This window comes from Chiloscyllium plagiosum, chromosome 40, assembly GCF_004010195.1.
Source record: "Chiloscyllium plagiosum isolate BGI_BamShark_2017 chromosome 40, ASM401019v2, whole genome shotgun sequence".
NCBI classification, from domain to species: Eukaryota; Metazoa; Chordata; class Chondrichthyes; order Orectolobiformes; family Hemiscylliidae; genus Chiloscyllium; species Chiloscyllium plagiosum.
Genome location: NC_057749.1, coordinates 6,408,309 through 6,422,453, shown reverse-complemented (window position 1 = coordinate 6,422,453; position 14,145 = coordinate 6,408,309). Strand labels below are relative to the sequence as shown.

General features: G+C 41.4%; 1 protein-coding gene across 4 annotated transcripts in view; it reads left to right on the top strand.

The window, feature by feature from the left end:
- The window catches only part of pkma (pyruvate kinase M1/2a), a 54,781-nt gene extending 50,095 nt beyond the window's left edge, over positions 1-4,686 (top strand). For 3 of the 4 annotated variants that reach the window (XM_043680209.1, XM_043680210.1, XM_043680207.1), the window contains exons 9-11: positions 848-1,014; positions 3,739-3,920; positions 4,061-4,686. In XM_043680209.1, coding sequence (XP_043536144.1) covers positions 848-1,014; positions 3,739-3,920; positions 4,061-4,167 — 456 coding nt within the window. In that variant the 3' untranslated portion in view covers positions 4,168-4,686. Of the gene's footprint in view, positions 1-274; positions 442-847; positions 1,015-3,738; positions 3,921-4,060 lie in introns of all 4 variants that reach the window. The other variant, XM_043680208.1, reaches the window with a different exon arrangement.
- The last annotated feature ends 9,459 nt before the right edge of the window (positions 4,687-14,145 follow it).

The following is a 14,145-nucleotide window of genomic DNA, read 5'->3' as shown; positions in this document are numbered from 1 at the left end:
TGCCCATTGACTTAGTGTACAATTCAAAATTAAAAATTGTAGTTTCAAGTGCTAAGTGCAGGTTGATTTTTAAGGAGTAACGCCCTTTGAACCTAATCATTTGGTTTATCTGCTACCCCACAGGCACAAAAAAGTGAGTTTTGATTTTCACTCCCCTTGTACTCCTGCCATGTGAATGTTGCACAACTACCTGAATCTATCTTTCACTAATGTATCACGTATAGCTGACTCTTTTGCATCTTTCTCTGTTCCTGTCTTATTTTGTGGCCTACAGATAGCTCGTGAGGCAGAGGCTGCAATGTATCACCGACAGATGTATTCTGAGATCGCTCACCTCTCGCCTCCTACGGTAGATCCTACGGAGACTGCTGCCATTGGCGCTGTGCAGGCCTCTTTTAAATGCCTTGCTGCTGGTATTATAGTCTTGACCAAATCTGGCAGGTAGAGTAGCAAAGGAGTCTTACTGTGCAGAAGGTTTAGAATTAACCATTTCTCCTTGCAGGCTGTTGGATTGTTCAAATGGCCTGGCGGCCACAGAGCCAAAAGTTTTTTTTTATTCAGTGATTAAACCTTTTTACACTTGCACTGGGGACATTAGAAGTGAACTGGATGTATGAACTGACCCAAATGTCTTTCATTGATCCAGAAGGAGTCCACCTAATTAATTGGCTTTTATCATGCTGCCAGCTATTTGACAATACCCGATTAAGGGAGCATGACGACTAAAGGTAGGTGAAGGTAGCCTGAAACCCAGTGTACAAGGTGTAGGCAGGATGAATGGAACAGAAGTAGCGGTGACTGACCGGAATGTTCCCTTCCCTGGTGCTGTTTTATGTGGCATCTGCAGATTGCTCGTGAGGCTGAGGCTGCCATGTACCACAGGCAGCTATTTGAAGAGCTGCGTCGCCTAGCACCCCTCTCCCGAGATCCATCAGAAGTAGCAGCCATTGGTGCCGTGGAGGCCTCTTTCAAGTGCTGTGCTGCAGCTGTGATAGTGCTGACTAAGTCTGGAAGGTAGGAATGATTCCATTGCTCCCTGAACTACTGACATTTCACTGGTCTATTTTCGTCAATCAGCTGGTTATCCTTTTCCTTACAGGGTACATAGGTGGGCTGAACTGCAAATGTCACTCCGATTTTAAGCTGTAGCTATCTCTCCTTTTATTCAAGTGAAGGCCAAATTCTGTGCACCTTAGTGTTGCATTAATTACTCTTTTTTTTTGAAGTGTAATTTGAAGTTGGGCTTTGTAGTCCTTGTTTTATGGTTGTCTAAAAGCAGTGAACACAGGTGTTATTCGATGCCCAGTAAGTCTTTCCTTGGATTGGATCTGATTAATGTGGCCAGTTGTTTACATTTTCCATTTTGTGTGCATTGGAATATAAGTGCCACATGTTGCTATACCATCACTAACTTGGTTTGTGTTGGGCAGTTAAGTGTCAATGGTTTGATCAGCTGCACCAGAGTATTATTTTCTGTGCAACGTTTGGAGACAATTACTAGTTTTGTCACTTCCAATTTTAGCACTCAGCATGTAGTAAATACATTTTTCCATGTTGCTTCCTCAATTTTCAAGGTGTAATTCGCAGCCCTGATTACATTGTTGGGCAGCACTGCACAATATATCCTTTTAAACAAGCATCATGGAGATCCTTGGAATCAATGCAGCTGCTGCCATCAGTGTGGCTACTTCAGGTGTCACTGCCTGAGTCAACTATGACTAAATTTTAAAAAAAAATTTCAAGTTGTAATCCAGGTATATTGGGCATGAACTGGGATGAGATGTAAAACCTTGACCTGAGATTTTTTTTATTTCATTAGTTGAATCTGGGTTTTACTTGGCTAGAATTTATTGCCCAGAGTGCAGTTAAGAGGCAATCTCATTACTGTGGGTCTGGAGTCACACGTAGGCCAGACCAGGCAAGAGTGGCAGATTTCCATTCTTTAAAGGACATTAGTGAACCAGATGACAATCTACAATAGTTTCACAGCTGTGATTAGGCCACTTTGTCCAGATTTTTGTTGAATTCTAATTTTATCTGATGCAGTAGAATTAAAATTGATGACCCTGCAACACTGGCCTGGACTTTTGGTTTGCTGGTCCAATCTCATTGTCATTGTGCTGTACCACCCCATGTGGCTGTGATCAATTTTAGAGTTGGGTTTATCATGTAACCTAAATCTAAGTGCAGCATTTCCATGTCTCAAATTAAGTTAAATTTAAAATCCTCACTAATCAATCTTGTAGTTTGCTGAGTTAGCAAATATCAAATGTTGAGAACTGCATGCAGATCATGTTTGGTGAGCAATTGGATAAAAATGGGATGTCCTCTGGTAAATTGAATGAAGCTGGAGCCCAACTATGCAATGACAAATGCACCCAAATTCATGATTAATTATGTTTAATTATGTGGAGCTAGTCCAAAGTATATTGGTAAATAGGTAGAATTACTAGTGTACATTTTGCTAGTGTACATTTATCAAAAAGGAGAAAGTGAGGTCTGCAGATGCTGGAGATCAAAGTTGAAACTTTATTGCTGGAACAGCACAGCAGGTCAGGCAGCATCCAGGGAACAGGAGATTCGACGTTTCGGGCACAGGCCTGAAGAAGGGCCTGTGCCTGAAACGTCGAATCTCCTGTTCCCTGGATGCTGCCTGACCTGCTGTGCTGTTCCAGCAATAAAGTTTCAACTACATTTATCAAAAACCTGCCCTATGCTTTCTTAGAAATAAAGATTCTTGATTGTAAATTGGCAGGGAAGATCCTTTACCTAAACTCCTAGCTTTCTTTATATCATCCAGACTTTTGATGTCACAGAAGTAGTCAGTTGATTCCTCTGCCTGCAATTGAACTCCATTTTGGACCAGAAATTGCTTTTTCGCAGATTTAAACTTGCCTTGCAAGTTAAGATTTTTCTAATTGTGTAGTTCATGCTAAACATGAGCTGCCAATGATCAGAGAGCAGTCATGCATCTGGGATTTGATTAAAAGCAAAGCTTTCTGTAATAAATCCGTTTCATGGGTGAGATAAACAACCTTCAGGACAGTGAAGTGAGTTAACGATGTAAAATCAAGAATCTAGTAGGTATTGAATGAAAACAGGAGAGTAGTGTAAATTTACATTGTTTAATTTTTGAAATAAGATTACACACATTCATTTTTTAGAACTGGAGGTTGATTTGGCTGTGTTTAACACATTGCACTTCATGAACTGGGGGAATGTGTACTTGCTAAGCTTGTGCAGAGCAGATTTGACTATTTTGTGCCAAGCCAGCTTTACAGTTGGAATTCTGTTTGACTCAGATACTAAAGTTAAAAATCTGTTTTCCTGTTTTGCAGAACATAAAGGAAATTGTCATTTCTGGTTCTGCACTGTTGGGTCAACCTGAAACTGAGTTTGGCATCTATAATGGTGTTGACTAGTCTGCTAATGCTCTGTCCTGGCTCTCACTTAAAAGCTTGGTGAGGCAATGGGGGCTGCTTACCCTGTAGCATAAACATTAATTAGTATCTTGGGAGAGTTCAGTGAAATGAACGCTAATCTTTTGACTGTCTTCAGGTCCAATGTGCAAACCTCATAGTTTAATGTTGGTCAAATTGTGTCTCATGACTTCAGCCTACTTCTGAGGCCTTAACCTTGGAGTTTTGGCTTAGTGGAATTGATTTGGAAAATCTTGCTGCCAGAAACCATAACTGTTTACCCCACTACTTCGAGCTACTAACAGTGTTGTTTGTTTAGGTCTGCGCACCTGGTATCCAGATATCGTCCACGAGCTCCAATCATCGCTGTAACTCGTGAACCTCAGACTGCACGTCAGGCCCATCTTTACCGTGGTATCTTCCCTGTCCTCTTCAAACCACCAGCTGATGCAGTGTGGTCTGATGATGTTGACCACCGGGTGAATTTTGCCATGGAAGTTGGTAAGTTTACCCCAGTGGTACGTGCATTGTCTTCAGGACAGCTCACGCTCAAAATACTTGGGCTGCATGAATCTTTTTGCAAGTAGGTTTCCTCACTTTTCAATTACGTGCAATAAATTAATTTCTTCTTAAACTTGCAGGCAAGGCTCGTGGTTTCTTTAAGTCATGTGACCTGGTGATTGTGCTGACAGGCTGGCGTCCAGGATCTGGTTCCACCAACACCATGCGGGTGCTGCAAGTGCCCTGAACGGTTAGGAGCACCTTCTGTCCACTGCAGTACCACCACCTCCCTTTAGGCAGCTGTAGCTTTGTGTACTGCAGAGCGGCTGCTAACATTTTCAGCACCTCCACTTCAGCAAATAAAGGAATGCAGCGTTCTCGGTCGTAACATATTCACTCCTTATCACATTGCTCTGTACTGAACTTCAACTTTCTGATGTAAGACTATATTATAAATGTTTCAGTCAGTGTAGTATATTGTACTAAGTGCATCATACCTTCACAAACCTTTATTTATACTTCTGTGGTTGAGACTGACAGTAAAAGAAACAGTGCCCAATAATGCACCCTGGTATTAATCAGGTATGGTCTTGGTTAAATTTGTGCATTATTCAGATACTGTACAATTCTTCTGTTGAAGTTCAACGTGTTGAAGTTTGAGATTAGACCAGATGTTTCACTTGGTACAACATGCTTTTGTGATTGTAGGAGAAATGCAGTTTAATTGCACATTTTGTGGATACCAATAAAAGCTAGCTCCCAAAAATTTCACCAGCTTTTTTTTTCAATACTTATTAGATACTTTAAATTGATGTTATGGTTGGGATCAAATATTAATGTTGCAAATGTTTCTTTGCTGAATATAAAATAGCATGTAAGATGTTTCAAATAGTGAAAATCCACCAAGTCTGCTCCACTGTTCAGTTCAAATGAATGCACCTTGATTCTCAAATCTCCTGTGCAAGGAGGAAAATCTGCTTACAGGGATGCACTGAAAATATTTTTATTTATGGGATGTGACTGTCACTGGCTAACTTGGCATTTTATTGCCCATCCCTTATTTTTGTTGAACTTGTTAGGCTTGCTAGGCCAATTTAGAGTGCAGTTGATTTGCAAATTTCCTTCCAATAAGGCGTTCAAGGATATTTACAATAATCGGCAATATAGTGACAGTGTAACTAGCTTTTTAACTCCAGGTTTTCATTTTGATTTCTGGCATTCAAATCCTATCACATGTCCCATATCTTTAGTCTGACTCTGGATTACTAGTCTAGTGACATTGTCATTATGTCACTGACTGTCCGTAAGTGTGGACAGTCTTTATCGAGTCCCTGTGTGGTATGAGTTCAGTGGAAAATTGTGGAGAATGGTGCCACCAGCGGGAAGACTACAAACCAGGGTACACAATTACACAATCAGGGGACACTTGTTTAAAACTGAGCTGTGAAGGAATTTCTTCTGCCAGTGAATGCTTAGAGTTCCGTACTCCAGAGTTGCAGACAGACATTCCAAAAAATTTGGATGTAGATCATTTTTTTGAAATATCAAGGAATTGAGGGTTATAAGAGCTGGTCCAAGATGAATTCCAGCCACTATCTAGTTTATGGTGGGGTCTGTCACCAAGGCTGTGGACTGTCTGGTTAGCATTTTACAATTGTCGGGAAGAACAATGAACTTTGCAGCAATGCAATCAGTTTCATCCCAGGATCAAAGAGTATCTTGGAAATGTTTTGGTTGCATTCAGCAAGTGAAAGCTCATTTCAGAATGAGCAAATGCAAGAAATGAAATACTATTTTGCTAGTAAATGAATCTTATCAAAGAATAGCGATTGTTGTGTGAAATGGGGCAGTAACTGATTATTTTTAATCCCTGCATCCTTGGGAAATGAAGGACATCACAACCTGAACCACTGGGTAATTCAGGTCCTGTGAAGGAAGATCAAAACACATGGCTCTGACAAGGCCAAAATGCTTGACAGGCAACTGTGCAAACTACAATCTAAGTGAAACAAAAACTTAATTGCTGGAAAAACTAAGCAGGTCTGGCAGCATGTGTAAGAGAGAAAGCAGTTAAATGTTTTTTGGTCCAGTGACGGTCCCATCAGAACGCAGAAATTTCCCAGCAATTTGTCTTCTGGATTTCTAGCATCTGCAGTTCTTTTGTTTTTTTTTAATCCAGTCTGAATGAATTTACCAACAAGTTGTTTGATAATGACCAAATGAATAAGAGATTTAAGATTTCATGATACCATTTGCTTAAATAGCAACATGTTCTTTAATTGTGATTTCACCAGATCATTCTCTCGTATCAAATTGGCCCCCAGGCTGACCACCTTCTATTCCTTTTGTCCAACTGTTCTCTTTGAGCTTCATTTCAACTTAACATTTTACTCCTTCCCCCTCCTTGCTTCAGAACTGATGAGTCACTGGACCCAAAACATTAACTGATTTCTTTCCACAGTTCTCCCTGTGTCTGCATGGGTTTCTTCCGGGTGCTCCAGTTTCCTCCCACAGTCCAAAGATGTGCAGGTCAGGTGAATTGGCCATGTTAAATTGCCCATCGTGTTAGGTGCATTAGATAGAGGGAAATGGGTCTGGGTGAGTTTCTCTTCGGAGGGTCGGTGTGGACTGGTTGGGCCAAAGGGCCTGTTTCCACACTGTAGGGAATCTAAGCTGCCAGACCTGAGTTTTCCCAGCAGCTTGTTTTTTTTCCAAATTGGCCTGTCAGAAGTACAGGGAGGCACTCATCAACTTAACCACGCACAAGTTCTCGTACAGCTTTAAAATAGAAAGCTAATGTGTTGATAGATTATCAATATGCATTGTTAAAGGATGTGCGATAGAACCAAGCACAGTACAAGAAAGGAAAATGCCCTTCAGACCACCAAAACTACACGAGCACGATGCTTTTCTCAACTAAATTTATTGTGTAGTTCATATCTCTCTTCCCTGCCTATTTCTATATCTATAAAAATGCCTCAACTTTGCTATTGTATCTGGCACCACCATCTCTGGCAATGCATTCCAAACGTATACGACCTTTTTAAAAATAAAATTACCACTAGTAATTAACATTCCTACCCCCAGGGGTAAAGAACTGACCATTCCATGCATGCCTCAATTCTGTTAGCTATCAGGTCACTCCTTCTTTTATTCAAGTGAAAAGAGTTCAATCTCTTAACTAATACCCTACAGACCAGGCAACATCATGGTAAACTGTTTCTGACCCTCCAAAGCCTCCACATCTGCCTTGTAGTCTTGTGACCAGAAATATCATATTCCAAATTTGGCCTAACTAAATTTCTATATACCTGTAATATAAGTTGGCAATTTCATATTCTGCCCCAACTGAAGAAGGTAAGCATGCCATAACCCTCACCACCTTATCAATTTGTGTTGCCACTTTAGGGAACTGTGGACCTGTATACTTAAATCCCTCTTGCTAAGAGTTATGCAGCTTATTAAATCTTCCAAAATGCATAGCCTTGCATTTGGCTGGATAAAACTACATTCTATCATTTCTTTGCCAGAGTGTCCAGTTTATCTATAGTCTGCTGTATCCCCTGACACTCCTGCTCTGCAGCTCCCAAAATCTTTTTGTTTGCAAACTTAGAAATCAGGCAACCTACGTACTCCATCATTTTATGTCTTTAAACAGTTTTGGGAAGGTTTGTGGCTCAGGTTGAGGTTCTAGATGTAGGTTTGCTCGCTGAACTGGAAGGTTCATTTTCAGACGTTTCATCACCACCTAAGTAACATGAGTGAGCCTCTGGATGAATCTATAATACCACCAATGCCATACCACCAATGTTTCATCCAGAGGCTCACTGCTGTTATCTAGTATGGTGATGAAACTTCTGAAAACACACCTTCCAGCTCAGCGAGCAAACCTACACCCATGCATTTAAATAATTGGCACTATCTTGGAGAAAATGTAGAGAATCACCAGGAGATGCAGAGTTCTTCAAAAAGTAGGTCTTTTATTTGCAAACAAAAAACCGTGACACTGAGAAAGCAGATTCGCAAATCCCTAGACCCTCTGGGTCCATGTTTTTTTTAATCATGTTCCTGTTAGCTTATCAGCATGTCCATCTATATTAATCAAAGTACCTTACTCTAGCTACACAATAAACCAGTCATGTTAGTTCCCATTATCTCTTTAGTTGTACAAACCACTTAACATTATTCTAATGTCACAGTTAGATATTTAGTGCTAACTTTTGCAACGATGGTCTTTCATTCCAGGCTCTACTTGATACTTTCCTAATGTCACGATTAGATATTTATGATCACCTCTGCTACAGTGATCTTCCATTCCAGACTAACCTGTCATGATTAGATATTTAATATTCCATCTATTACAACAGTCTCTTGTCTCAAGCTAACTCTACTAACTATTAATTAGGTATTTAATGTCATGTCCCAAATATTTATGGTCCCAATCTTGTCATAATGACCCTTAACAGGGAAACAACCTCTCTACTAACTTACCTCATTTCGCCATAGTGACCTTTCAGCCTTAACCTCACTCTGCTAATTGGTGTAAGAGCATTCCACTATTCTTATCCCATCCTGCCTTCCACAGACCACAAATTGCCATTGGTCTTTATGCTTTAACTCTTCCCATGCTTTCATGCTCTTTATTTTCCATAGCATCAATCCATGTGGGACACTGCTGGTCACTCATCTTCAGTCAGAGAAGGATCCACTTGTTCTGCTTTCTATGACTAAACCAGCTCTGTATCCATCTTAACAGCTCATGACTTCACTTGTGACCACTTTTTGAATCTGCCTTGAGGGGACCTTTTTCAAAAGCTTTGCTAAAGTCCATTTTGACAACATCATTTGCCCTGCACTTGGTTATATGTCACTTTATCAGAAAGCTCCAGTTTGAGAGACATGACATTCCACACAAAGTGATGTTGCCTATCACTAAGTCCATGTTGTTGCAAATGTGAGTAAATCCTATCCCTAAGAATTTTCTCCAAGAATCTCCCTATTGCTGACATACAAGGTTCACTGGCCTGTAATTTGCCAGGTTATCCATGTTTGCCCCCTCCCAAAAAAAAGTATTTGGCTATCCTCCAGTTCTCTTAAGATTGAAAAGAATGCTGAGGCTTCGCACAAAATCTTAGCACTTTTCTTACCTGCCTCTCTCGGTGATGTGGGATAGATGGGGACGGTCTAAAGTTTTAAAATACCCAATACCACCTTTTTTCAATATTAGCATACTCCAGGCAATCAACATCCCTCTCTACAGTCCCCATCCACCATGTCCTCCTTTGTGAATACCACTGCAAAGTCTTTCAGGACCTCTCCACTTCCGTAGATACCCTAGAGCCTTATGTCAGCAATAGGGAGATTCTTGGAGAAACTTCTTAGGGATAGGATTTAGTCACATTTGTAAAAACATGGACTTAGTGATAGACAACATTGCTTTGTGTGGAATGTCAAGTCTCTCAAACGAGTTTTGATAAAGTGACATTAATCAATGAGGGCAGGGCAAGTGATGTTGTCAAAATGGGCTTTAACTCTCTATATGTATAAAATGCTTTGGGATTTTCCTTTGTTTGCCAAAGACTTTTCATGTCCCCCTTTTAACCCTCCTAATTCCTTTTTTGTTTTTTTTTCTTGTATTGTTTGTTCTTCAAGGGTTCTGTCTTCAGCTTCCTAAGCCTTCCTTATGCCTCGGTTTACTTAAGGAATTATGGTCACTGTTGCTGAAATACTCCCCCACTGAAACTTTGATCAGCTGGTTGGCCTCATCTCCTCTCTCCCCCCCCCCCCCCCCCCAACACCAGGCCTTGTATGGACCTTCCCTAATTGGACTTTGTACATATTATGACACAGGATAAACCTCTCTGCTAATTTAAACTGACAAGCTCACCTTGTGTCATAATCTGTTAAATTTCAAGAGGCAAAGAACTATGTAAACAATTTTATTAAGTCCAACAGAACAGTAAAACAACTATTTACAAATCCTTTCTCTTAAACCTTTTACCTCCCACTCTACTGGTCCAATAAAAACCCCAGTTTAGATTTACAAAAAATAATTACATTTCAAAATCTTTGTCAATTCTCCTTTGTAGCTTTTGCTCTGGATTTTCCTCTAGGTCAGCTTTGTTCCACACAAACCTCTTTTATAGACAAGTACATTTCAGAGAGCCTTTCAGCTAGCAGTCTGTATTTGTTGGTGGCTTGGCAATTCTCCCCCAGTTGTTCAAAATGTCTGGTTTTATACCCCAAAACATTGATCATTTCATTGGTTTTGATGTTCACCGTTTGATTGGAATTTGATGTCTTGGGTCATAAATTAAACTAGCTGGATTTGAATTGGTTTTTGTAACATCGCAACGCAGCTACAGCTACACTTTCACAGTCAAATATTACATTTTAACTTTCAGTATACTCTGTGCCTCTCTAGTCCATGCAAACTTCTAGTCTCTCTTAAAGGTACAGTGCGCACCTACAATTCATAACAATATTTAAAAAAACAGCATCCTGGATGTACACTTCCCCTACGTGTTGCTAGTGGAGACAGTTAAAAATTATCCAGCACAGTAACCTTGTTTTTACATTTTCTTCGATTGTCCGTATATTTGTTCCTGTATCACCTGTTGGCCATTGAAGACTGTAGTGCAATCCCATCGAAATGATTGCACCGTTATTCCTGAGCTTTACCCGAATGACCTTGCTGGATGGGCCTTTCAAAGTCCAGTTATAATGTTCTCTCAGCAATAACACAACTCTGGCATCTCTTTTACATCCTTCTCTATTGAGCTGGAAATCCCAGAAAGTGAAGCTGTTAACATTGTCCCCTCCACCACATCGTTGTAATAAACACATCATGATGTGTTGCGTTAATCCAAGCTGTTAAGTTCATCTGCCTTGCATTGAAACAAACTCCCCTCTCACAGCCAGTCCTGCCATGTTCAGTAACCTCTCCCTCTCTGTTCTTCCTATTCAACTTGCTGGCCATATGTATGGATTTTCCTTAGTCATTTTGTTTTGATCTTGCTTTGTGTGCCTCCTGTGCAGTTATGACCTTGTGCGCCTAGTTCCCTGTCACACCCAATGATCTGTATGACCTTGTATGTTATGTGCCTGCTGCTCATGAAACAAGGCTTTTCTCTGTACTTCGGTACATGTAATTACAATAAATCAAATCAAATTTACTTGCTGAACTATTGCTCTCGTTTTGACATGCGCCCCTCTTTTTCCTCCTACTACCAAGCATAGTTTTCCCTCACCAGCTGAACTAGTTTAAAACAGTAGTACGAGCCAACTTCCCTCCACTTTCTTTCATCCTTGTACAGGTTCTACCTGACCCGGAAGATATCCGAATGATCTACATGCCTGAAGCCCTTCCTCCGACACCAGCTCTCCAGTCATGTATTTAACTGTACTGCCTTCCCATTTGTAAGTTCACTGTCATGCAGCACAGGAAGCAATCCTGAGATTACAGCCCTAGTTGTCCTATTTTTCAAATTCCTACTGATATCATTAGTACCAATATGGGCCATAATCTTTGGCTGCTCCCCTTCCCCATTCAGGAGACATCTTTGACTCTGGCACCAGGGAGGTAACACCGCCCTGGAGTCTCTCCTGTGGCCACAGAAATGCCTATCTGTGCCCCTGACTTGAGTCCCCTTTCATTACTGCCTGCCTGCAGTTACAGCTTCCTTGATACAGAGCAGTCTGTCCTGGTGGTGCCAATGATCTGACTACTACTGCTCTCCCATGAGAGATCTTGCCCCCAACAGTACCCAAAACAGTATCCCTCTTTGAGAGGGCATAGCTTCAAGGGGCTCCTGCACTGCCTGGCCTTGCGTGCTCATCTTCCTGATGGCCACCTGCCTCCTCTCAGCCTGTGTCGCCCTTACTGCTGATGCGATCAACATGCTAGCTCTGAAGCTTCATGGACGCTCCATAGCGATTCCATCCACAGTTCCAGACATTCCATGCAGCAAATCAGGAGCCGCACAGCTGAACTCACTTCCTGTGTATGCAGTGAGCATGGAGACTTGAAGTGTCCCTGATTTCTCAGATTGCAGGAGGAGCATTCAACAGGACTGGGTTCTCCTGCCATTTCAAACCATACCTCACCCAGCCTGGGTCACTCTTTGAGTTGTGAAGTCCAACCTCCAGATTCCCTCTGACTGATCCCACTCCTCAGGGATTTACCCCACCCCCCAATTCACCCCCTGGTTCGCTCTGACTGACCCCACTCCTCAGGGATTTACCCCTCTGTTCAGCCTCAAGTTCACCCTGACTGACCCCACTCCTCAGGGATTACCCCCCCCCGTTCACTCTCAGGTTCACCCTGACAGACCCTGTTCCTCAGGGGTTTATCCTGCTGTTCGCTCAGGCCACACTAGATTGTGCAGGTTTTGTTATAATTTCAGGCATTAGCAGCAGAGGTTTTGATTGCTCTCAGGTTTATTGAGGACAGATTGCGGGTGGCTGATATGTTTTATTGATTGAATGTATAAGTAATAAACATGTAGAAGGTTTTAGAGTGAATAAGGCTTAAAGAAAGGGCCAAATTGGTGCTACATTCGTCAGACAAATGAAAGATCAAATGCATTTGCATTTCAAAACTACAGAAAAAAGTCTTTGACTTTAGGCCTAGTTTTATGCATTGTAAATTTAGTTGAATCGAATGTTGCTTGGTAATGGAATATTGTTTAATTTTATTGTACAAAATTTCACAGCACACTTGAACATGTTGAAACCCAGTGCTCCAGACAAGTATTGCAGCTAGTTGGCACATAGCATGATCCCTGAGACCACAGTGAGTGAATAAAATAAAATCTCACATTGTGGGAATGTGTCTTTTATGAATCACTGTAACAGGTGGGTGGGGTCTCTGTAAAAGAAAGAGCACATTCAACATAGTTCTCCTTCAGTACAGAACTAACATTGCAATTTGAAACCATATTCTTGCACTGATAGAGTTTCTGGTTATCTTACACATAGCTGTGCCCCAACATTTTCATTCAACATCCAATATTTTTGTCAGCATTAGAGCTATTGAGGTTTACAGCACAGAAACAGGCCCTTTGGCCCAACTCTGCTATTCCTAAACTGAACTAGTCCCATTTGCCTGCCTGTATCACTCTAAACCTCCCTATCTATATGTGTCCAAATGTCTTAAATGTTATAATTGTAACACTTCCTCTGACAACTCAATCCATACGTGAAAGTTGCCCCTCAGGCCCCTTTTAAATCTTGCCCCTCTCACCTTAAACCTGTGCCCTCTAGTTTTGGACTCCCCTACCCTGGAGAAAAGACCTTGGCTATTCACACCATTCATGCCCCTCACGATTTATAAACCTCTTTAAGGTCATCCATCACCCTCTGAAGTTCCAGGGAAACAAGTCCTTGTATATGCATCCTCTCCTTATAACTTGAACTCTTCAGTCCCGCAATTAGGTTAGATTTCTCATTTCCCCAAGTCCCTAACTATAATGCAAATTTTGCTCAGCTTTTCCTATGTAACAACATTTATCGATTTTAAATCTCCAGTTGGTGTCTCGATCAAATTCATCGATGTGTATTACAGTAATATTTCCCCATTGCAAAGCTTGAACATTGGTATGGTCCTATGGTTAGAACTGAGAGGCTAGAAAGAAGGCAAAGTGTTTAATTCTCAGGATTTTTAAGAACTTAGTATGGGTTTTTTGGAGCAGGAATCAAACCTCATAAATCAGTTACTTAGATGAGGCACACCATATTAAAAAAAGCACAACTTTTGCAAGGCAAGTATACAGTTAATACTTGATCAGAGCCAGTGCTGCCCCAGAGTTCATCACCGCAAATTCCTAGTTGGGTTTCAATCCACAATTTGGGAAGTTCTGAGTCCTGGTTCACTGCTCAAAATCTATTCACAGCCTGCATTTTATTTTAAAAATTCAGTCCCTCGATCTAAGATCAGTCATAGGATCTGTACAGTGTGGAAGCAGGCCACTCTATCCATCACATTCAGAGCGATCCCAGACTCAACCCTGTCCCTGGAACCTTGCGTCTCCCATGGCTAATCTTACTAGGCTGCACATCCCTGGGCACTGTGTGCGATTTCAAATGGTCAATCCACCTGACCTGCACATCTTTGGACTGTGAGAGGAAACCCAGACAGACACAGAGCATGCAAACCCCACACAGACAGTCGCCTGAGGGTGGAATCAACCCCAGGTCCCTGGTAGTGTGATGCAGCAGTGCTAAC